The sequence below is a fragment of the Bufo gargarizans genome, chromosome 2, assembly GCF_014858855.1.
Source record: "Bufo gargarizans isolate SCDJY-AF-19 chromosome 2, ASM1485885v1, whole genome shotgun sequence".
In the NCBI taxonomy this organism is placed as follows: Eukaryota; Metazoa; Chordata; class Amphibia; order Anura; family Bufonidae; genus Bufo; species Bufo gargarizans.
Window position 1 is genome coordinate 307,609,406 of NC_058081.1, and position 22,147 is coordinate 307,631,552.

The 22,147-nt window shown below is 40.8% G+C and overlaps 1 protein-coding gene across 2 annotated transcripts in view; it reads left to right on the forward strand.

Annotated features, from left to right (window-relative positions):
- CPSF6 (cleavage and polyadenylation specific factor 6) overlaps positions 1–21,762 on the forward strand; it is a 39,579-nt gene extending 17,817 nt beyond the window's left edge. The window contains exons 4-10 of one of the 2 annotated variants that reach the window (XM_044280448.1): positions 1,292–1,437; positions 3,925–4,101; positions 5,741–6,227; positions 6,329–6,444; positions 8,334–8,487; positions 9,062–9,249; positions 21,366–21,762. In XM_044280448.1, the coding sequence (XP_044136383.1) occupies positions 1,292–1,437; positions 3,925–4,101; positions 5,741–6,227; positions 6,329–6,444; positions 8,334–8,487; positions 9,062–9,245 (1,264 nt within the window). In that variant the 3' untranslated portion in view covers positions 9,246–9,249; positions 21,366–21,762. The remainder of the gene's footprint in view (positions 1–1,291; positions 1,438–3,924; positions 4,102–5,740; positions 6,228–6,328; positions 6,445–8,333; positions 8,488–9,061; positions 9,250–21,365) is intronic. The other variant, XM_044280449.1, reaches the window with a different exon arrangement.
- Positions 21,763–22,147: the final 385 nt, after the last annotated feature.

Consider the following 22,147-nt stretch of genomic DNA (forward strand, 5'->3'; position numbering starts at 1 on the left):
GGCCGGAGGCCTTGGGCTTCAGCCATGTCATTGTGCAGGGTGGCCACGGTCTTCCTTGCACTCTTTACCAGGTTCTCCTGAGTGCGTACTCTGGCTTCGGCGGCGGCTGCTGCCTTGGGCCGCCTGGTTTTTGCAGGCGGCATTTCCTTGCTGCCTTCGGGTGCTTCGCCTTGGTGCTGTGGTCCCTCCCCTCTTGGACTGCTTTTGAACGTCCCAAGGTCTTCTGTGTCCCCCAAGGAAACTGGGCGAGAAAACGAGATTTTTGTATTACTTACCAGTAAAATCTCTTTCTCGCTCTTTCCTTGGGGGACACAGCACCCACCCATTCTATGGTTTTCTCTGCACGGTTTCCGAGTTGTTTTACCCGTTGGGTAGTTGGCTTGTTGGTTCCACTTTTGGACTTTGCCTTTTTTCACTACTTGGACACGCAACTGGCAGCCTCTCTCTCCAGGCTGAGGGTATAGCTGTGGAGGAGGGGCTTAACAGTTTTTTCTTAGTGTCACGCCTCCTAGGGAGATGAGCTATACCCAAGGTCTTCTGTGTCCCCCAAGGAAAGAGCGAGAAAGAGATTTTACTGGTAAGTAATACAAAAATCTCGTTTTTTAATATTTAATAAAATTACTTTTTAATAATAATCTGTTTTCCTCTAAACCTATAAAAAAAGAAAACCTTTAAAAAAAAAATGTTCTAATAAGTGTTGAGTAAAATTTTTTTTTATAAAAATCACATAAATTATTTTGGTAGTCAAACAAATAAAAAAGCTGCGGTTACTAAACCACCACATGCACAAAATCGCAAAAAGTTGTCTGGACATTCAGGCCTTTTTGTGGCCCAGTCATAAAAGGGTTTTAAGGGTTATGAGTTGGATATTGATATTCTCCTCAGGATAGGTCATCCATATCAGATCGGTGGGAGTCTGACCCTGGGACCCCTGCTGATCAGCTCTTTGAGGAGGCAACGGCCTTCTCACAACCTACCAAGCACAGCACCGTCCATTGGATAGCGGCTGTGCTTGGTATCACAGCTCAGCCCTGTTCACCTGAATGGCACTAAGCTGCTCCTAGGCCACGTGACCGAGGAACATGCCACTGGTGTAGCTAAAGACTGTGGCATGGTCTCTTCAAACAGCTGATTGTCAGGGGTGTCTCAAGGCTGAACCCCACCGGTATGATATTGATGACCTATCCCGAGAATAGGCCATTAATTTCAAAATCCTTGAAAACCCCTTTAATTGCGTTGCTTTGTAGTTGCTATTATTTTTGTTCATTTATACATTGATTTGTCTTCAAAGGTTTGCACTGATATGTGTTGGCTCTGAGTCCTCATCAAAGAAACTCATGGATTTGTTGCCCAAGAGGGAACTTCATGGACAGAATCCTGCTGTAACACCCGGCAGCAAGCAATTCCTTAGTCAGTTTGAAATGCAGTCAAGAAAAAGTAAGTATCCTCACTTCCCTAGTATTTTTAAGGGGTTGTCCATTTATGATACTGAAGACCTTTCCTTAGAATAGATCAGTAGTACCAGATAGGTGGAGGCTTGACTCCTGGCACCTGCTGATCAGCTGTTTTGAAGGGGCCGCGGTACTTGTGTGAGTGGTGCAGCCTTTCCAGTGTTTACCTGCAGGCTGTCTAGATTGTAGTGGTGGCGCTGTGTAATTACAGCTGTTCGTCCCTTGCACTTGAGCAGAGCAACTAGGGCATGCGCTCTGCTGCTCTATTCATCATTATGGGAGTTGCAGAAATAGCTGAGCGCTGTACTTGGCTGTGTCTAGGACTCTCATAGAGATGAATGGTGTCAGAGCTCATGCTCTCTACGTATAGGGGATAATTATTTAACAACTGGAAAAGCCCTTCAAAGAAAACTGAGCACTTAGCTGACCAGTGTGGTTTCCAGGAGTCATTCCCCCTGTTCCGATACCGATAACCTATTGTTAGTATAGGTCATCAATATGATGCCAAACAACCCCTTTACGTTCTAAAAATAATAATATTGTGAATATCCTTATTTTTGTGCTCTGGTTGGCTATACTTATTTTGCAGGCTTTAAACAAGGGCATATATGTAAAGTTTAGTGGTTGTCTCCTCAGAATAACACTAAGGCCTCATTCACACGTCAGTGTTTTGGTCAGTAATTTCCATCAGTGATTGTGAGCCACAATTAGGATTGTAGGCTACACAGAACAGGTGCGGATCTTTCCTTTATACCTTATGTCAGTGGGGGCTCCACTTCTGGTTTTGGCTCACAATCATTGATGGAAATCGCTGACGTATGAATGAGGCTGTATATGTCTGTACACCAGAGTGTCTTTTGAGCCTTATGGATTATCTCAGGATGGATTCTTCATCCTTAGTCTATAAGTGCAAACAGATCAGTGGACTGGATTCTTCCCAAGCAAAAATCAGCTGTTCTCTCAGATTAAAGGGGTTGTCTGTGAAGAGAGAACCCATTTTAACTAGAGAATCAAATAATCCTCCATTATAGCTCTTGCTGAGCCGCTGTTTGCCAGGAATATTGTGGCCAGGGCCCTTTCTGGCACAGCCAACAGATGTGACTGTCTTCACAGTGCCTTTCCCAAAGGTCCTTTTAAATTTGATGCTATGCACAGGATACATCCCACAAACCCTGGTTTAAGAAGTTGTATAATGGGAGCTCTTAGCAACCATTAGTTTGAAGGGGTGTTTAGCTAAACAAAACTAGTACGCACCAGGTTGAGAGTGGCAAAAAAGTAGTTAAACACATACACCTTTGCACCAATTCCACACTGCTGCCTTGTGATGCTGCTCAGTGCCTCGCTCCTCTCTACCTTCAGCTCCTGTCTCAAAATGCCCTCTTAGCCAATCACTGACCACAGTGGTGACACACCTCAGCTAGTGATTGGGAGGGCATTTAAAGGAATTTCCTGGTTGTGAAGACAATAGCAAGAAGTGCGGTGGGCGTGGCAACCCAGGCAACGGTGGGGTGGTGGGTGTATCAGTGGAGATTAGTAATTATTTTTATGTTAAGCCACTTTCACCCCAGTGCCATCTATTTTTGATTAGCTGGAACACTCCTTTAATTCCCATACTAGTCAGGATGGTGCAAAAAGAATACTTATACATTACAGCCTCGGGATTTATAACTAAGAGAACATAGCACACACTTATTAATATGAAAAGACACCTCTAGCCAAGTTTTATCTTTACACTTCCAATGTCTGATGTGCGCTCCATTGGTGGCAGTTTCTAGGCGGTAGTCCAGTCCAGTCCTGTACATACGTGTGCCAGCATTTCCTCCTCTTTAAAGGGGTATTCCTATTAGATATACTCTATCCTTTGGATAAGGGATAACTATTAGATAGGTGGGGGTCCTATCGCTGGGACCCCCACCAATCACAAGAACTGGGGCCCTGTACCCCCCTAAAACAGTGTGTCCAGGCAGGCATGCATATGGCCGCTCCATTCATTTCTCTGGGAATTATGGAGATAGCTGAGTGCTGATTCCACCACTGGTCCTATTTGCTTATCACATGAATGTGTGCTGACCCAGCACATGTACTTGATGTAACACTGCTGCTTAGTGAATGTCAGATGTGTTGCATGACCGATGTTTGTTAGGCCATGGATATATTCCACAGGACTAATACATGGGCTCTACCATTCTAGTGCATATAGAAGTCAACTGCCTGATAAAAGAAACATGTATGCATAATTTTTTATTTGTTATAAAGGAGAAACTACAACAATTCCATATACATGGAAGAAAAACACAAGTTCTCAAAGAAAATAAATTATAGTTTAATTGCTTGCAGTTTTTCAATGTTAAGACTGTTACTCTTCTATTGACTTATTTGGAACCACTGCACAACCTCCCATTTGGAGTCCGATATTGTTTGGTCTTTCAATGTTATGAGGCACAGATACTTTTTGTCCTATTTTAAATTGTTGCAGCTACACAGGCTGGCCAAATGTCTGGAGAAGGGAAGGCTGGCCCCCCTGGTATAAATGCCCGCCTTCCTTTTCCGCCGGGTGGCAGAGGCAGGGGTCGCTTCCCAACCTCAGGTCCTGGTGGTGACAGATTTCCTGGACCTACTGGACCCGGAGGGCCTCCTCCACCTTTTGCGGGTAAGAAAAAAAATTGAGTACAATAAGAGATTTTCACTGACCAGCACTTTGTGTTGTGAAATAGGAATATTATGAAATAAAATAATGGTATAGCTATTCATAACTATATAAGTATTCATAAATTTTATTGTACATTGATTCCTCAGTTACAATGGCGTCAGGTTCCGATATATTGAATGTATAATTGTGTTCTATGTACTCTAGTAGTGCCTCTGTAAAATAGTACATTTCGTGTACTGCTCTTTACCTGCCCCAGATGACTGCTCCGTTTTATTACATTAGAAGCTTTTTAACCGCCCCCTCCCCCTTAGGTGACTTTTATCATATGATCATCTGATCATTTTTCCCATAGACTGCAATGAATTACAACATCACTGTGGAAGGCAAGGTAGTCTCTAGCAGGCTCACGGCTACCACAATGATCCAATGGCTCTCCTGATCTTCACTTGTGGGATCCTTTCAGGCTCCTAGAGCGCAACATTCCTGGGGATAGTCTCTTAGATGTCTTGGTCACACAGAATCTGAGGGGTTAAATGTTTAAACCAGCAGAAACTCAGCAACTGTGGCACACACTCCTCTCCAGAGCAGGCTCATCCTTTAAAGCAGGCATGCCCAACCTGCAGTCCTCCAGCTGTTGCAAAACTACAACTCCCAGCATGTGTAGACAGATGTGTAGATACCTGTAGATATCTGTCCACAGAAGGGCATTGTGGGAGTTGTAGTTTTTACAACAGCTGGAAGGCCGCATGTTGGGCATCCCTGCTTTAAAGACTCTACCGCTGACGTATATAATGGTGCGGCAGTAGGGAGGAAGTTAAAAATCTTGGACAATCCCTACAGTGGTTTAAATAAAATAAAAATCATATATGCACCAGTTACTCTAGTGCTGTTTTCTGCACGGTACTCCTGGCACACCAGTGGTGACGTGTTGGGATATGCAGACTGAGCCATCGGAGCTAGTCTGGCAGATTTAGCACAGAACAGGATCAAGTAGTCTGCAATGTATTGTATGGCATGCATGTTCTCCAAGCCAAACTATAGGAACATTTTTTTATTTAAAAAAATCAGTTACTAGTTTTATTTTTAAACCTAACATGCAATGCATTAAAGCGTCCATAGCTATTAAAGTATTCATTTGTACTTGATTGCTGTAAACATTTAAAAATTTTACTTACTCCAAATGGATATACAACAATAACTAAATTGGTTGTGCTACAATGGACATGTATTACCTTTCCATGGGGACCCTCAACCATGGTGGTCATCGACCCTCCCCCCATTCCTCATCACTGCACGAACACAGTGAATAGAGGCAGTCGAGCCTCTCTATGAAGCGGATGGAAGTAGCTGAGGACCGTGCTTGGCTATGTGTTTAAGCCCCCAAAGACCTTGAATGGAGAGCTAGGACAAATACTCAATTGACACTCCCTCAAAACTTCTCAACACTGCTGTTGCACAGTGTGAACGTTGGCCTGTGACCCTCTATTCTAGTGATCGATGGGGGCCCTCAGCAATCGGACATTTATCTCTTGTCCCATAGACGGGTGATAAACATCCATTGTGGTACAACCCACTTTAAATAACTAGTAAAATGTAGAACTCTTTGATTTTCGATAACTAAAATATGTTTGATTTTTAGGTCTGACTCCTCCAAGGCCACCTATGTGCCCACCTGGTCCTCCGGGGCCGCCTGGTCCCCCTCCACCTGGACAGCCACTTCCTCCCCCATTGACTGGACCTCCAAATAGGGGTGACCGCCCTCCTCCCCCAGTACTATTTCCTGGACAGCCTTATGGTCAACCACCCCTAGTTCCTCTCCCTCCAGGTCCACCACCCCCTGTCTATGGTCCTCCACCTGGTCCACCACCACCTCAGCAAGGTCCACCTCCTCCACCCGGTCCATTTCCCCCACGGCCTCCAGGTCCCCCAATGGCACTTGGACCGCCGCCTCATTTACCAGGCCCGCCTCCAGGTGGACCTCCTCCAGCTCCACATGTGAATCCAAACTTCTTCCCACCTCCAGGCAATGCTGGTATGCCTGCATCTGATAGCAGAGGACCACCATCATCAGACCCGTATGGTCGACCTCCTCCATATGACAGAGTAGATTATGGGCCACCAGGAAGGTAAACTATTTAAAGATAAACTATGATCAAAGATCAGACTTTTATTATTATTTTTTTTTATTATTTTTTAAGTGCCTACGTTCATAAGTTGTTTGTTACAGAGACATGGATTCTGTCAGAACTCCTTTAAGTGAAGCAGAATTTGAAGAAATAATGAATCGAAACAGGGCGATTTCAAGCAGTGCGATTTCAAGAGCAGTCTCTGATGCCAGTGCTGGTACAGTAAATCTGAATAAAATAAAAATCCAATGCCGGAATATGTAGTTGTAGACTTTGATTTGTTGCATAAACTTAAAACAACCCTTCAGCATAAAATGCAGTGCAATCTGTAGGCAGCATGTTATAGAGCAGGAGGAGATGAGCAGATTGATTTATAGTTATCTGGAATAAGATTTAGTAAAATTTGGAATACAAAGCAGGGCTACAGGGTGATCTTGGTTGCATGACAGCTGTTGTGCTCAAGTATCAAAGGGCAGCCATAGAAAAGGGGGGGTTGCAGTAGTTGCCAACTTGCAAATTACCCTGCGACCCGATTCATTTCACTGTGTAGCTCAACCCTTTTAATACATTTTAAATACATTTTTTTAATACATTTAAAGCTCTGCTTTTTTTTTTTTAATACTTCAGTAGCACACGGATAATATGTTATCAGTGATTGACGGCATTCTTTGTGTAAGTGTGTATACATAGCTGTCAGTCACTGATAAGACTGCCCCCTTGTACAACTGAACTCAGAGCAGGGATTTAAATGCCAACAGTGTTCTGACCATGCTAAACAGCTGAAAGCACTAGGTGGGGCTGGGGATAGCAGTGTAAACATAACTTTTGTGGAGCTTTTTTTTTTTTTTTTTAGGAGTAGTGTAAATATACATTTTTATTCTGCTGGATTCTCTTCCTGCAAGTGCCCTGGAGGAAGAGGTTCACTGTGAAGTGCTTTCTGCATTTAGCTGCCTCACATCACTTCTAACAGCTGTAGTGTCCAATCGGTGGACAGGGGCTTTGAAGCAGTACACAGGGAAGCACCACCTCCAGGGAACTTACAGGAGCTGAACTAGGCAGAATACACCTTCACATTCTCATAATAAAAACTCAACAAAAATATATTTGTACTGCCCTCCCCAGCCTCTACCTTGTGCTGTCAGCATTTTAGCATGGTCGAACGTGCTGACAGACTCGCGTTTAAGGTGTTTCAAACTGATACTATGAGACAACTCCTTTAATACAACTCTGCATAGAATCTCATTTGATATTGATGGCCTATCCTGAGGGCAGTTCTGATAGATCAGTAGTGATGAGCAAATTGATTTGTACAAATCCAATTAGTTAAAAAAAATCTGCCACCTTGAGGAGCGAGTGGCTGTCCCTTCCGCTCAAAAAACTTTCTCCTCTCCTTTGATTGACAGGGCCAGACATCTTGCTTCTCTTTGTTAGGGTTCATTCACGCATCTGTGTGTGTTTTGCGGACCGCACATCGCCGGCGCTTAATAGAAAATGCCTAATCTTGTCTGCAATTGCGGCCAAGAATAGGAAATGTTCTATTTTTTTCGGGAACAGAATTGCGGACCCAGAAGTGCGGATCTGCAATTCCGTTCCCGGGCAACACATAATGCAGCCCCATAGAAATTAATGGGTCCATAATTCCGTTCTGCAAAATGCGGAACAGAATTGCGGACGTATGAATGAAGCCTTAGTCTCACATCTGCGCAGTTGCTCCATGTAGGGGCACAGAGTCTCGCTGATGCCCAACTGTGCATGCGCTGCTGAACTTCTGGGTATACTCAGATATGAGCCCCATGTAGAGCCTGCACCACAATGCCGAGCAATGGCGCATGCGTGAGATTGACGGGGCCCGGCAAGATAACTTGCCATGTAAATCAAGCGGGAGAAGGGAGTCTCTTGAGCAATGGGTTAGCGCCTTGCTGTTCAAGGAGATGATTTTTAAAGAAATTTAATTTGTACAAATCAATTTGCTCATCAGTATAAAAATCCTGGGAAAGTTTAGTTTTTTTAAGGTGATAGATAACACATGAACAGTTTGACTAGACCCTGTTTGTTTTCTTATTGCAATTTCGTTGTTTAAATTTTGTTTATTTTTTTGTCACACAGGTGATTATGGAAGCGCAATAGAAACTTTGGTAACGGCTATTTCTTTAATTAAACAATCCAAAGTGTCTGCCGATGATCGTTGCAAAGTGCTGATAAGTTCTCTACAAGATTGTCTTCATGGAATTGAATCGAAATCTTATGGTTCAGGGTCTAGGTAACATTTTCTGTCCTCATTGTAATATGTGTATTTGTGTAGGGAAGAAACAAAAGTGCTTAGAATGTGCGAGGTCCTTTATAATTATTATATACATTTCCTCTCTAGCATTGGCTATTAAGGAATGGTTTTCTTCTCTCCTAGTGTCTATTTGCCTAAAGGTCGCTGAATGCAAATGGCTGCATAATAACTTCATCTAGTAAGACTTGATTTGAGTCTTGAGGAAGACAGCAATTTAATGTCATAACAGTCTACTTAATGTGAAGATCCTCTGAGACTTTGTTTTAAACGTTAGCTGCATTGCTTGTAGCAGAGACCTGCCTCTAGAACAGGTATCAGCAACCTCCTGCACTCCAGCAGTTCTGAAACTGCTCCATTCACTTTTATTGGAGTTGTAAGAACAGCTGAGCATGTTTGCATGCTGGGATTTGTAGTTTCACAGCAGCTGGAGTGCCGAAGGTGTCTGATCCCTGCTCTAGAATATAGATTTTCGTTTGTGTTTGGGAAGGGTGACTTGGTAATGGGAGCGAATGTTTTCAGTTTAAAGGAAAATTAATTGAATGATTTCCTTTAGAAGACGTGAGCGTTCAAGAGAAAGGGACCATAGTAGGTCCCGAGAAAAAAGCAGGCGTCACAAATCTCGCAGCAGAGATCGCCATGATGACTATTACCGAGAAAGAAGCCGTGAACGAGAGAGGCATCGCGATCGGGAGCGGGATCGTGACAGAGACAGAGAAAGAGAATATCGTCATCGCTAAGCAGGTGGGTATATTACAGGCTGAATCTTGGAGGAGATAAACTCTGCAGAATGAGTCTGTTACTGTTTTAAAAAAACAGACCAGTCTAAACCATTGGTGTATTGGTAAGTACCTGTCAGTTTAGAGGTTAGTAGAAGCAAGGGAAAACTGTTATGTATTAAATGTATAAATCTATAATGTCAGTATTTGCAATTCCAAGAGAAAGCAATAGTGCACATCTTGAATTCCAGCTGAGAAAATTACAGGAATATTGAAGGTTTAGAAAATGCCTTCAGATTCTTTCTGGAGATAAACTGCTTACAGTGTTTAGTGATGTCATGAAAATTATTTATCACGTAAGAACATTAAGAACAGGTGAGTGATTCCAATAATTTTGTTAACTAAACTGATCTCCACCTAAATATTAATAATAAATATGGCTTCTTTGAAGACAAAGGTTTATCATGTCTTCATCGCCAAAGTTCTGGTGTCAAAAAGGTGCACATTGTGTGCATAGAAAATGGACCTTTTCTTTGTTTTTGTTTTTTGCACCTTACTCAGGTGCACTTTGAAATAAGAGGTGAATTACTGGTCTTGATAAAATAGGATTTTACTATGGGAATCGTATTCTCTTGAAGTAATTGTAAGCTGGGAACCTTATCAGATCACATGCTTCCATTATTAATCAATAATCTTTCAGTGAATCTTACCTTTATGTATTGACAAAATTCATACAGAGATTATTCCCATTAAATTTGGCAGTGATCCGAGTATTGGGTTGCATTCACCTGGCCGTGTGTGGTCTATGAAATGCGATCCTTAGTGACAGCCACAGTACCTGGACCAATCATGGTTCGTGAGCCAAACTCACTGCATTAGGGTCCATTCACACGTCCGTTTTTTCTTTCCTGATCTGTTCCGTTTTTTGCGGAACAGATCAGGACCAGATCTGGACCCATTCATTTTCAATGGGTCCTGGAAAAAAATCGGACAGCACAATGTGTGCTGTCCGTTTCCGTTGTTCCGTTCCGCATGTCCGTTTAAATATAAAACATGTCCTATTCTTTTCCGCAAAATTCGGATCCTGGTACAATACAAAGTCAATGGATCCGCAAAAAACGGAATCCGTTCCTGGAAACGCATAACAAATTTTTATTTTATTTTTTTTTTTTTTCATTTTTTTTTCAAAGAAATCCAAACAACTTTATTTGATTATTGAAATTTATACATGTTTCCGTTTTTTGCGGATTCGAATTTCAGGAACAACGGATCCGCAAAAAACGGACCGAAAATCGGGATATAGGAAAATACTGACGTGTGAATGTAGCCTTATAGTGCTCTATGATGCTATGCATTCTAGCCCAACCGTGGGTCTACTGTCCCATACTCGCAGCATCTTTTGAGTACAGGACAATAGACCTGTGGTTGGGCTGGAACTCTCAGCATCATAGATCTCTATGATGCAGTGAGTTCGGCTCACATGATCCATGATCAGTCCAGGAAATTTGGCTGCCACACGGAACGTATTTCACAGACCGCACACGGCTATGTGAATGCAGGCTTAGCTTGGAAATAAAATTCTAAAGCGCTGTTGACAAAATCTTTGATTTTGGTGATGTCTATGGGAAAGTGGGAGTAAGACCTTTTTAGTGATTTGCTTAAATCTTGTATGAACTTAGGTGTATCTGAAGCCGTTAATATAGCTTCATTCGCTATGAATTATTTTAGCCCTTACATTAATATTTTAAAGGGATGTTCTAGATTTTTTTTAAATGAAGCACCTACCCTCTGAATAGGTCATCAATATTATATTAGTGGGGGTCTGACACCACCCACCAATCAGCTGCTTGCACTGTGTTCACTTTGTCGTTTCCAGCCACCTGAAACAGTTAATCAGTGGTAGTACCTGGTTTTAGACCCTAACCAATCTGATATTGGTGACCTATCTGGAGGACCAGCAAACAGTCCTAAAATAAAGAGAGAAATTAACATGAGGCCCAACACTTAAATATAGTCTCTTCTGCTTCATAGGAGGACAATGGTACACAGAGTCATAGCTGACCTAATAAAATGTGAACTCCATGTTTTTAACATGTTTTATACTTTTATCCTTTGATTCAAATTTCAGAAAAATTGCCTTTTCTCCTGAAATTAAAGGGGATGGACCATCTCAAACATTGGGGGCCTTCAAAGCGAAGGAGAGTGCATGCGCAGCATGCTCTCTATTCACCTCTATGGGAGTTCCAAAAGAGCCGAGCAAGCACACTTGGCTATTTCTGTAACATCCATAGAAGTGAATGGAGAGGCCACCTCTATGGGAGTTGTGGAAATGGCATTTGACTAATTTCGCACTCCCATAGAAGTGAATGGAGGATGGCCACACTTGCGCAGTGTGCTCTCATTTACTTTGGGGGTCCTGTTCTACAGATACGTGTGGGTCCCACATCTGGAGCCTGTACCTATCTGACATTGGTGGCGAATCCTAGAAATTCTACAGAAACTGGCCTCACCAAAGTGAGCAATAAACTCCTGACAGCTAAGTGCGACAATGACTACTCTTTTATTAATTCTCCTTGATCTCTGCTGCAGTAGACCACCATGCTCCAATCTATTGCCCTTAGGGACACTGTTCTTTCTTGGTTTTCTTTCTATGTCTGGCCACTCTTTCAGTGTATCATTCGATGGCTCTACCTCCCCTTTCTCCCACCAGCTGTTGGGGTTCCTCAGGGTTCAGTCCTTGGTCCTCTCCTCTCTCTACACAGCCCCTTTTGTACAGACTATCAGCAGATTTGCTTTCCAGTACCATCTCTATGCCAACGACAACCAACAATATACTTCTTCCTGTCTCACCTGCTGACTGTCTGCTTTTCTCTATCATCATGTTCTCTCTCTATCTGAAATTGAGTCTTTTCAAAAACTGAACTACTGGTGTTTTCTCCTTACACTAAAGTACCTAAACCTGATATCTTCCTCTGTGTGTGGCACTATCATAACTCTGGGGCAGCATGGCCACTGTCTCGGTGTTATGTTTGACACTTCTTTTACCCCCTATATTCAATATCTTGCCCGATCATGCCGCCTGCACCTCAAAAGCATCTCTACAATCTGCCGCTTTCTTACTGTGGAAACACAAAAACTTATTGTTGCCCTGATCCATTCCCACCTTGATTATTGTAACTCAATTGGCCTCCCCCCTCACCAGATTCTCCCCTCTCCAGTCTATCCTGAAAGCAGCAGCCAGGCTCATTTATCGGTCTAATCACTACTGACGTCTGTGCCAGTCATTGCACTGGTTGCCCAAACAGTACAGGATTCACCCACAAAGCTCTCCATAGTGCTGCATCCCCTTAAATCTCCTTCCTTATCTCTTCATGCTCTACCCATGCTCTCTGTTCAGCCATTGACCTATGACTAACATCCACTGTAATCCAAACCTCTGACTCCCAGCTACAAGACTTCTTTCGAGCAGCTCCAGTTCTCTTAAATGCCCTACCCCAAGCAATTAGGTTAATCCATAACATCTACAGTTTTAGGCACTCCCTAAAAACATATCTTACCCTTTTCCATCCCCCCTTCCTTAAGAATTATTCCACTTAACCTGATCTATCAGTATCTACCACACCCCATGCACTCAGAAGTACTACAGATATTCGCTGGTGAGTGGCTCATGCAACCTTATATCTACTCCGCCATTGTCTTAAGATGGCTTGACCACTGTATATAAAACAAGCACCTTTTTTTTTTTTTTTTACCTATTATGTCACCTTTTGTGTATACCCCCCAAATCCATCTCCTCATAGATTGTAAGCTCTTGCGAATAGGGCCCTCATTCCTCTTCTTTTAATTGTAGAACTCTTTGCTGCTATGTTATTTGACTGTTTTTACTTGAACCCCTTGATTGTAAAGCGCTGTGGAATATGTTGGCGCTATATAAATAAAGATGATTATTATATGCCACCAATGTGTGAGATGGGAGAACCCCTTTACATGTTTATTTGTGGCCAGTGACGGACGAGATGTCACCTTTTCATTACAGGCTGAGATTTACACCTAGTTACAGAATGACAGAGTAGCAAGCCAGATAAGGGTAATAGAATATTAGCAGGGTGTCCTGGCATCAGAACTAGCACTTTGATTGGAGCTGGATGCACAGCTCCATTCAAAGTTTGGTAGACATGCCATGTCCTGTGTATGACTTAAAAAATGCGCCAGAAATGGCGTGTATGAATCCAGCCCAAGACATAAGTTACCATGTTGTTGTGTGTTTTTTTTTTTTTTTTTTTTTTTTTTCTTTCTCTCTCCCCCTTTTATAACAATCACTTTACCTCCCAAAGGTGAAGTGAAAATGTCAGTGTGTCTTATAAAGCTAATTCTAGTGAGCGCTTCCATTTCCATTATGGAAACGCTCACTAGTATGCAGTAGGTGCGGGGGTGAGATGCTGTGAGCACTGCCGGTACTCACCCTCCCTTGTCTTCCGCCCTGGGGTCCACACTGCACTATCCTGACTGTATAGCATGGGGATGTAGGTGTGTACTATGACCTGACGTTGCATGCTGTCAGGACAGTATAGCATGGTCCCAGAGAGGATCAAGGAGCAAAGAATGCAGGGGAAACTACTAGACCTGCAGGAGAGGTAAGTGAATTTATTTATTTTAAGGTCGGTTAAGGGGGTGTAGCATGAGGGTCTGATCTTGATCTGAGGTCTGATATGAGGGAATGATCTGAGGTCCTGATATGGGGGTCTAATGTGAAGATCTGATATGGGGATCTGATCTGAGGTCTGTTGAAAAATAATTTTCTTTTCCTGAAACCTGGGGTGCATCTTCTAAAGCGACAAATACGGTATGCTTTTCTTGCTTGGTGAATAACATGTTGAAACATTCTACAACTATGTAAAGCCAGATGTTAGAAGTGAACACTATTGAAAAACTGTTAACATGGGTATCAAGTATGAATTAACAGTATAAAAGTATTATTAAAAAAAGTAATTTAGTTGTAAAAATTTAAAAGCAATTTTTGGGGTGATTTTCTAGAAGGGAGTCGTTTAAATTCCTTTCAACTTCTTGCCAAATGACTGCCGCTTGCAGTAGATAATTACAAACTCAAGGCTATAATTGTAGGTTGTAAAAGAAGCCTGGATTTTGGCATAGTAAATAAAAATAAAATTGTTGGTCAATGAGAATCGCCTAGTGTATTTCCAGATCAGGTTAGATTAGCGCATCTAGAACTCTTAAATCTGCTAGCAGCACATGTTGAGGTCAGTTTGCCCCATTGTGATATTTCACCTTCAGAATGCTGATCATTAGTGGGGGTATACAGAATCATCCCCACCTTTTGTAAGGGTGGGTCCATATCTGGATTCCATTATGGCTTTCCGTTATAACATGGTTATAACGGAAAATAACTGAATCCATGAGACGGACGTCAAAAACCAGGACATATCCGTTCTACCGCCCATAGAATTGTATTAGGACGGAAGTCAAAACTGAAGCCTTTATAAGGCATTCCGTTTTGCTTTCCGTCCTAATAGAAGTCTATGGGCATCATAACGGATCCGTCCTGGTTTCCATTATGCAGAACAGAGAAAAGTCCTGTCCACAGGACTTGGTTTTCCATCTTGCATAACGGAAACCAGACGTATCCGTTATGATTCCCATAGACTTCTATGGTAACGTATCAAAACGGAATGCCTCTTAAAGGCTTCCATTTTGACGTCCATCTCATGGATTCCGTTATTTTATGTTCTAACGGAAAGCAAAAACGGAATCCAGAACGCTGATGTGAGCCCACCCCAATTGTTTTTATTGAATCTGTTGGTGACAGATCTGTTAAACTTTAGCATATTATGGAGAGATTTGGCTAATAGCAGCTGACAGAATACAGCAGACTTTGGATGAATTCACACACTTCAGGTTTGTTGCAGAAATTTCTGCATATGTCCCTTTCCTCTGAAAACCATGCACATGCTGCTGAAACATCCCTTTACAGCTTAAGGCTCCATTCAGACGTCCGTAGAATGGGTCCGCATCCGTTCTGCAATTATCCGGAATGGGTGCAGACCCATTCATTATCTATGGGGATGGAATGGATGCGGAGAGAACACTATGTGCTATCCGCATTTTCGGAGCGCGTCACGATCTTCCGGTCCGCAGCTCCGCAAGACAATAAAGCATGTCCTATTCTTGTCCGCAATTGCGAACAAGAATAGGCATTTCTATGGGGGTGCCGGCCGGATGTATTGCGGATCCGGAATGCACAATGGACAACTTAATGGAGCCTAAAGAAACTGATTCTCAGCTGCAGAAATTTTTTCACCAGAACTCTCATGTGAATTCATTTTTATAATATAGGTTTCATGTATTATTCACCTTTTGTAAAATCTGTTTATCACATGTCAATAAAAACTTTTGAAATATACTTAGTCTTTTTTTGTTTTTCTATTGCTTTTTTAAGTTTGTACACAATGTTTTCCTCGAGAGTTCTTTTGTATGTGGAATTAAATAAAACTAGATTTATATGATGAAAAGACCTCTGTTAAGCTGACAGTGCACTTATTGTGCGAGCAAAAACCCAACTGTCCCCCTGACATCTCTTTTTGAAATGCAACATGTCCTATCCATTGTTTCCTTGGGGTACAAGCACCACCAGAGATTTTTAGTAGTAGCTTTGCAGCCCTCTATATGGTACTTGCTGAGGAATAACATTATAAATGGCTGTTATGTGACTTCTGCACTTCTAGCAGTTTCCCCCTCTGTATGCTACATCTATAGTTCAGTTCTCCCTAAGCTAGTAGGTCGGGACTAGCTGGCATCATGTCCTGTAGAATGCACATAGAGACGTTCTAATTCTTATTCACTCAGAAGTAGCACCAAATGACATTATGTAGTAGCACTGAACAGTATTGATGTGAATAAAGCACTTGGGGAGAGATGGAAAGCTCACTATTAGCTGTAGCAGCCACTCTGTGTGTCTCCACTTCCATCTTACGTAGCTCACTTCTTCCTCCTTTTTTAATAGACTTATATGGAGTCCATTGCTGTGTGTGTCTCGGGATTTGACTAAACCTTGAATATAACATGCACAAATGTTTCATGAATTTAAATTAGGGCGGTGTGTCACTGATGACAGGTCCGCTGTAACTAAAGCATAGTAATAGTTTTACTTTGTGTCTTCTGTTGTGTTATTTGTAAATTTTGTTCAAAACACTTGTATATTCAGTGATTTGTATATTTTTTTTTTATCTGATTTAAAAATAAACCTAACTTCACCTCAAAAATTTGTGGTTTAAAATAATTCAGTAACTTAGACATTCATCCTTAAATTGGTTTCATAAATTGTCACTATCTAGCTTTCATAGGAAAAGCCAGCACACCCACTTTGCTAAAGAAAATCTGCCATTTGTATTTAAACATTTACATCAGCATTTCTGTTCCTTGGGAATGAAAAGATGTAATAATTTTTTTGCTGCCGTAATATATTTCTATGGTGAGTGAATTTTGTATTTGAGAATTGTCATCTGAACTCCAGGTGTTACTGAACTGCAGTGTTACTCTGCCAGTTTCACATACGCTAATTTTACAGTGTTGTTCAGTCCCAGTTTCCCGTCCGATCTGACATTGGGTGTGGAGAGAGCTACTGCCGCCTGGAAGAGACAGATGGACAGATGGATGCTGTGGCATCTGACACCTAGCATGTTTTATATTTGAACTAGAATAAGAACCGTACATGATATGTCCTGTTGATTGGATAAATGCTTTGCTTTGGCAAATGTCTTAAGCCCTAAGGAATGGCACCATTCCTTTGGGCTCAGACCCATTACCAGCAGAGCCCTATCTCCCCCCCGCTGCAGTGTTCTTGTGTCTAACAAAGGCCATGTACACTGCAAAATGTTCAATTTCACACCGGATATTCCTTCAATAAATCAAGTGTGCTTTGCAAGTTATGTTTTGGAGTGCATAGTCTTTTCGTTACTGTATTGGCTGGTCTAGGACCCATCTCCTGCACCCTATGGCTTTAGACTACCACCTCTGGGGGTAGTGTGCCATTGAACTTATCCTGAATCTGCCTCACCCAGTGTGCAGCAGTGTCTCTCCAGTGTCAAATCGGGTGGGAGAGAGTAGCTAGACAGCCCCTTTAAGTAACGCCCTAAGCTTAGCCAGGGAACACAATTGAAATACATTGTAACTTTCTTGCAGTCTTTATTGTACAATGTTCCTCTGATCGTAAAATACAATTTGCATTACTACATTCTTATTTTGTAATCTGTTATGTTCCACATATAAAAAGGTGTACTTTACTATCTGTCGTAAGGTAAAAATTACGTTTCTTTTGATATGCAGTGCACAAATCAAAACATTTGTAACAGTCCTGACTTTACCCGCTAAGCAGTGTTAACACATGTAACAGGCAACATAAGATGATTGTTTACATGTAAAAGATGTATACTTAATGCATTTTTTTCACACCTACCTTCAGTATACTTCATGTGTATCATAGGAGAATTTATTACATGTGATACTGTAAATCCTTTTATTTGTTAAAATTATTCAAAAATATATTTACATATATGTGCGTTGGCTTCTACAAAGAATAAATGGGTATGCAAATTGTAAGCTAAAACACCATGGGTAATTGTTCCACCCCATCTAAAATAGTTTTTAAAACTTTTCAAAATGCTGAGTCCCCCCCCCCCCCCCCCCCCCAAAAAAAAAGTCTTATAATTCTCATCATTATGTAGCAAATAAATAAACTCAGGGTGTATTAGACACCCGATGCTGCAAGTGATTGTCCCTTCCAGCACTCGCCAGATAGCTAGGAGAGGACACTGCTACTATTAAACGCAGCAATCTCCTCCGCATCATGAGGAGGAGTGATCGCTATGCCATCGCTCATCCCCATGCAGGACGGCGGTGTGCCGGGCGGCAGGTCATGATTACACAGCACAATCTGCCGCCGGCAAATTCAGATCTTTCAGCATATTGAAAGATCTGAATTGCCCAATGAATAAACATTTGCTCATTCATCAGGCATTCGGAGTCAGTATTAGATTGCCAGATGATAGCCAGCGAGCGTCTGATATAGCCTTTAGGGCCTTTTTACACCAGCCAATGGTCTGGAACGAACATTTATAGGAACGTTGGGTCCCCTATCGTTGCCCCCCTTCAAATATGCCACTAATTTGTCAGGTGATTGTATCTTTCATGTGACCTTAAAAATGATTTGTCTGCAGCATGTTGGCCTCTGTGAACATGGGATGTGCCGCCCACAAATAAAAACCTGTATGATGAGGTATTAACAGTAGTTGGTCCCTATTCTATCCATAATTGTCACATGTACACGGCACTTAACGAGCGCTGATCAATATGCAATATGGTCGATTGGGGGCTCATCGGGCAGAAACCCGCCTTTAATTCTCTGCATTCCAAAATACTACTTTTTTTTTTTTTCTTCCCTTCACATCCTAGCCTGTCAGACTTTTAGCCACTTTTTTTTGTAATATTTACTACTTGGTAAACCTTTTTCTGTATTGTTGATGGGATGGCTAAGCTGCCACTGTCTGTAACGTTGTGCTGCTGTTTTTTTTTTTTTTTTTGTTTTTTTTACTTGGAGTTTGTGAGGATTCAGTGTTATGTAGTCTGTTGTATTGGGGATAATTTAGCTGATATTTCCTATACTTTATGTAAGCATGATACTGAGTTATTTGCTGTAAAATAAACACAAATATATCAGTTGCACATAACTTTATTACTGTCAAATGATAAATTTATAAGTACCATTTTCTCTAATGTGGTAATTGTTCTTCAAGGAGAATATCCTCATGATTACTTGGAACTGGACTTAACTAGAGACTAGGGCGTTTGAGGTGCATTAATAAATTGTCTGAATTGCTGTTATCCCCTACCCACTCTAAAGCAGATTTATTGTGGAGCTTTAAACTTCAGTAGTCTTGTAAATTGAACCTCTTTGAATTGGGAGCTTCTGCAAGCAATAGCATTTTCCTGCTATCTGTGCAAATGACAACTAATTGTAAATTCGCAGGACAATGTCCCTGAATCATGAATGGTATGCTGCTTGATTATTGGATCTTCTGCCACTGACAGATCCTCTTTGAAATAGTATGTATATTTCAAGATATATCTGTCGTTGGCAGTTACCTGTCTATGGCCACGTCTTTATTTAGCCCCAGTTGGTGGAGGAAATCATTTTCCTTTTTAAGTTAGATAAAAAAAATCATGCTATTTGTAAAAACTTGGGTTCACATGTTGGCGTTTTAGTAGTACCGTTTACATGTAGGGAATAAATAGGAATTTTTATGTCTATGCATCAAGACATAAGATGTCAGGTATATGGTATTATCTGCCTCACATAATGATCTCTTTATATTAGCCCTACTTTCCTTGCATCATCAGACACATCATGTCTTCTATTTTATTTTATAAATGGAAAATAGTCAGTAGATAACCTGAGTAAGGTTCCATTCATTTGCGGATCACACATGGGCTGCCCTTTGACAGAAATGTCTATTCTTGTCTATGATTGTGTGCAAGAATAGGACATTTTCTAGCTTTTATTTTTTTTTGTGCAGCTGCAGAATGGAACTACTTTTGCGGGCCGATTGACATCAATGGGTCAGCACCCATTCTGCAAAATTGCGGAACGCATGCGGACCCAGAACTATGAAAGTGTGAATGGACCCTAAATGTTTAAATATTGTAACTAGAAAAAATGCTGTATTTTGGTTAACCAATGAGGACGTGGCTAAAATATTTGGCATATTTAGCACATTGTACAAATATTTAGTGGGCATGCTTGTATGTACCTGTATTAATGACCACAGATTTTTTTTATTGGTGAGTTTGTAAAAAAAAAAAAAAAAAGCGACTAATACACCATTCCTGAATAATGGCAGTTGGTTTTAGAAATAATCTTATTATATTGGCCTGAATAGAATGAGTTTGGTTGCAGACTTTACGCTATTAAACACCATGTTAACATTTCTGGAACTTGCAGAAAGGGTGTATTATTCCGACAATAACTTGTGACTTTTGTCATGTGGTCCTATTTTTATATAACTTTTGATATTTTGACGGACCTTGGAACAAATATCTGTACATATAATATGTATAGTACCTTTTATCTGTTATCAAGGTTTAAAGTGTGCTTTCCGTGTTGCTGGCGTTTTCCTCTCCGGCCAGGAGTTTAAATCTAATGGGGGAAGGCACAGCTGACAGATCAGTTTGAGGTCGACGACCCTTTGGCAACAGCACCACCTGAGAAACCAGCCGAGTTAAACTTCTGGCGGGACACAATAGCATCAGCAACATACAAGCGTCTCTTTAAACGTAATTTTCTTATGCAAAATGAAAGTTGAGATCCACAATATTGTGGTACTACCTGTAACTTGTAATGGTCAGGTTTTTATAATAAAGACTTTTTTGAGCTGTAGCCAAAGCATGTGTGTTAGACTTAGATAATTTCTAGGTTAACAGTTTAAGCCAATAAGAAAAATGTAACTTTTGGGTAATTTTGTTCATTTTTTTCTCTTGAACTAAATCCGTAGTGGTATTGCATTTCAAATTGTTTGTTTAGACTTTTATTTTGTGCAATTTTGCTATCTGAAAAATCTATTTTGCACTTTTTGGAGAGCTAGGTGTTTCTGTAGGTGTGCTCTTTATTTAATGCCCATATAGAGGTGATTTAAACTGGAATTCGGATAGTTCTATTAAACAATATGTTAACAGTATCTTGGGTAAACATATAAAAGTTTTATTTGTTGGTGTTTTGCACATTTATACATTTATGTTTAGACTTTTTTCTGTCTACTGTGTTTAGAGCGGTTACCTGTGTGTGTATATGCAATATTTCACATTTAACTGTATATAAGACTGTTTTAGTATCTGATAAAATTGTATTTTTAGGAAGAAAAAAAAAAAAAAAACTTGTATGATACTGGACAATCATATATGCATGTAAATGTTGTTTAAATGTGTATGTAGCGGCATGTAAAGCTCTGTGCCAGAAACCCACGACAGCTGTAATATTCAATGAGACGTTAAGTGTATTGTGGTACTGTTCTGACAAGAATTGCGTATGCCTTGTACTGTATCAAATCTACATCACAAAATTTTAACACATTACAGCTGAAAGAAGAGGAGCTTCTTGAATGATCAACACCTACTCTGCACAGAAGACACTTGGCCTTCAGCTTGCTTCATGACTCAGTTTCTGAGAACTTTTGGATAAAAATGAACAGATCTAGATGTGAATAAAGCAAATCTGCAAACATGGTAACCAGTAGATCTACTTTAATTTTTTAAGTTGCTTACATGTTTTATTTGACTGTAACCTGTGTGATGTAAACATTAATAGCTCTTGCAACTTTGGTTATGCATTACAATGACACCTTATAACGTTCAAGCGATTGGAAGTCCAGTTCTTTCTTGTTTTTATAGTTGTTCCTGTTAAAATGTTCTGATGTTTGTACATTGCACCACTTCAGTTACAGGATGTGGTATTGTAATAAACTGGTTAATGGGGCTGATGTGTAAATCTGTTCAAGTTCTTTGCTGTTTACACCTCAGGGAAAGGCTTGTTTTAGCAATACATGGATTTATTTTATTTTTTTAACCACAACTTGCAATTTTTGGCTGCCCATCTTTCATGTAAAGTAACTGAATTAGATGTCTTTGTTAGTCGTCTACATCTCTGTTGGACATTTTAAATTTAGTAATTCACTTGTATATTACAACACAATGCTTGGTAGCAAATAGAGCAAAATAATTAATTTAGCCAGTGCATGCCATGATTGTGTGTTCTCATAGGCCACCATTCCATCTTGCACTTCAGACTGTGTATTAAAACTTGTGTTGGAGTATTAATCAGAAAGTATCACCTCCTGGTTTTGAAAACTTGATTTCACAAA